The 2,515-nt window shown below is 43.2% G+C and overlaps 1 protein-coding gene across 1 annotated transcript in view; it reads right to left on the reverse strand.

The window, feature by feature from the left end:
* The window catches only part of LOC101647802 (alpha-enolase-like), a 1,535-nt gene extending 1,314 nt beyond the window's left edge, over positions 1-221 (reverse strand). The window contains exon 1 of the mRNA XM_030885055.1: positions 39-221. Within this exon, the coding sequence (XP_030740915.1) occupies positions 39-221 (183 nt within the window). The remainder of the gene's footprint in view (positions 1-38) is intronic.
* Between the last annotated feature and the right edge of the window lie 2,294 nt (positions 222-2,515).

Below are 2,515 nucleotides of genomic sequence, written 5' to 3' on the forward strand. Positions count from 1 at the left end.
GCAATCATTTTATTGATGTGCTCAACAGCATTGGAGACCCCTTTTCCCAGATACTGGGTCTTATCATTGTCCCGGGGCTCCAGGGCCTCATAGATCCCAGTGGAGGCACTACTGGGCACAGCAGTTCTGAAGAGCCCTTTGGCGGTGTAAAGATTGACCTCAACGGTGGGATTTCCACGGGAGTCGAAGCTCTCTCTGGCGTGCATCTTGAGGACAGACATGGTGGATTTCATTGCCCAGGAAGGAAGTGGAGGAGGCTGCAGACACCGAGATGGGTGTTGGGTCAACAGAGTCCAGATGCTGCGACTCCAATGCTATTTTCATCTACCAAATTTTCAGATGAAATGTCAGGGTCAAGGTCATCAGCTGAGGATGTATGAGATCCCTGCATAAATAGAGGCTAGAAATGAGATCCCTGCATAAATAGAGGCTGCAACCGAGGAACGAGAAGCCACATCACTGAGATCATGAGGCAGAGCAATGGGCTTCCCAGCCCCTGGGCCTGAGTAAAGCTGAATGTCTCCGGAGAGGAGGCTAGCTTACACAGTGGAGTGGCTTTTGGATAAATTTTACCCACCAAATGCTGGACTACTGGTTGAGTGCTTAACTGTTTATTGGCTCTAAAGAGGTTTTGTGACACTTGCCCAAGCAGGCTCAAAGACCAGAGAGAAACATGCCTGCAGACATGGGAGAGAAGAGGCACCAGGGACAGAGACTGATCTCAGTTTGTTGTAACCTGGTAACTTCTCCAATAACCCCTCATAATTATGAATGTGATCTGTGAGTTCTATGTGGCCATTGCAATGGAGTATCGAACCTAGCAGAGACACTGAGGGCCATAGGAGGGAGGGTTGGTGTCAGAATAGGGTAGAGAAGGTTGGGTGGTATGTCTGACCTCTACCTTAAAGGACTCCCTTAGGCAGACACGTCTTCCCCCCTTGTGCCACTGGAGCATGTCAGATTTGGCCCCATACCATTCCATCCAATGTACACCAATTTAAAAGAAAAGGGCCATTTCTTTAAGGATGCTAGCCCATTTTATTTTTATCTCTCTATCATCTAAACCTACTCACTATCCTTGGGGATCCCTGACCTTACCAGTCAGGGAATTACTTTAGAAGAGAAAACAAACACCCTTATTGGTAGAATGGGCATCTCTCTTCGATGCTTCTATCCAGAGTGAACTGTCATAGATTGCAAGTTGCACGCTTGTGAAGAGAGGAGGCAGGAACTACCCAAATCCCTCCCACTGACTAGGATGTACCACAGGCAGCAGCTTGTAAACCTCACAAGAGACAGCACAGGTAAGGTTTCTGACATTGCCATCTGGAGACCAGCAGCCGTGATGCCCGGGCTTTCCCATTAGCAGATCAGTTCAACAATGAGGTTTTGGAATAGTTCTTTATGTGATATTTGAGAATAATTCAGAGATGAGGGTTTGGAAGAATTCCCAACTCAACCCAGGCCTAGTTCTTGAGCCATCTAATTTCAGAAAGTGATCCAATAGACTGTTTATAAATGTCATTCTGCTTTATTTAGCCAGATTTCTAGTCCTCACAACTGGGAAGTCTGAACCAGAGTAATTGGTAAGTATTCATATAAGAATTGTTTAATAATCTATGTTATGAGAAGGCAAAATATGAAACTGTGAGTATAATGCACGTATGAGTTCCCACATGATGTTAAATATCATTTCTTTATGTGTCATTATACATGTTAAGATAGTGTTGTCATTCGCTGGTAGGTGCTGTCAAGCTGGCTCTGACTCTTCGCGACTCTGTGGACAATGGATTGAAACACTGCCCACTCATGCACCAGCCTCACATGTTTTTGAAGCAATTGTGTGAATTCATCTCAGAAGGGGACCTTGCCTTTTTCGCTGCCCCTTTACCTTACCTAGCATGATGTTCTTCTCCAGGGTCTGGTCTCTCCTGACAACAGGTCCCAAGTGCATGAGAAGAAGTCTTACCATCCTTGTCTTTAAGGAACACTTTGGCCATCCTTCTTCCAAGACAGACACATTTGTTCTTTTGACAGGACAAACAAATATTTTTAACAACATTTTCACTATCCTTCTGTGATGGGTTTTCATTGTGGTTGTTTTATTTTACTACCATGTATCAATGTGCCATAATGTAGGAGTAAAATTTTAAATAAAATACAATATTCTGATACTTAGGGCCCCAACCAAAGAATTCTAAGGTATTTTATTTCCATGGTTTTAACTCTCTGAGTTCTTATAAATATCATATGAATTCATCCTTCTTTAAAAAAACATTTTTATTGATATAAAATTCACATATCATACATTTCCATGTGATTATTAGGTTTTTGTGCCAACATGACACCTGTAAGAATATCTGAGGAAGGATATTGGGACTCCACTCAAGTACTCCCTCAATGCAAGAATACTTTGTTCTATTAAATTGGCATTCTATGATGCTCACCTTCCCGACACAACCGCTGAAGACAAAGAGGATGAATAAGCAAAAGTGGTGAAGAAAGCTGATGGTGC

Source organism: Echinops telfairi, unplaced genomic scaffold (assembly GCF_000313985.2).
Source record: "Echinops telfairi isolate 266 unplaced genomic scaffold, ASM31398v2 ScPeMD7_18;HRSCAF=68, whole genome shotgun sequence".
Lineage (NCBI taxonomy): Eukaryota > Metazoa > Chordata > Mammalia > Afrosoricida > Tenrecidae > Echinops > Echinops telfairi.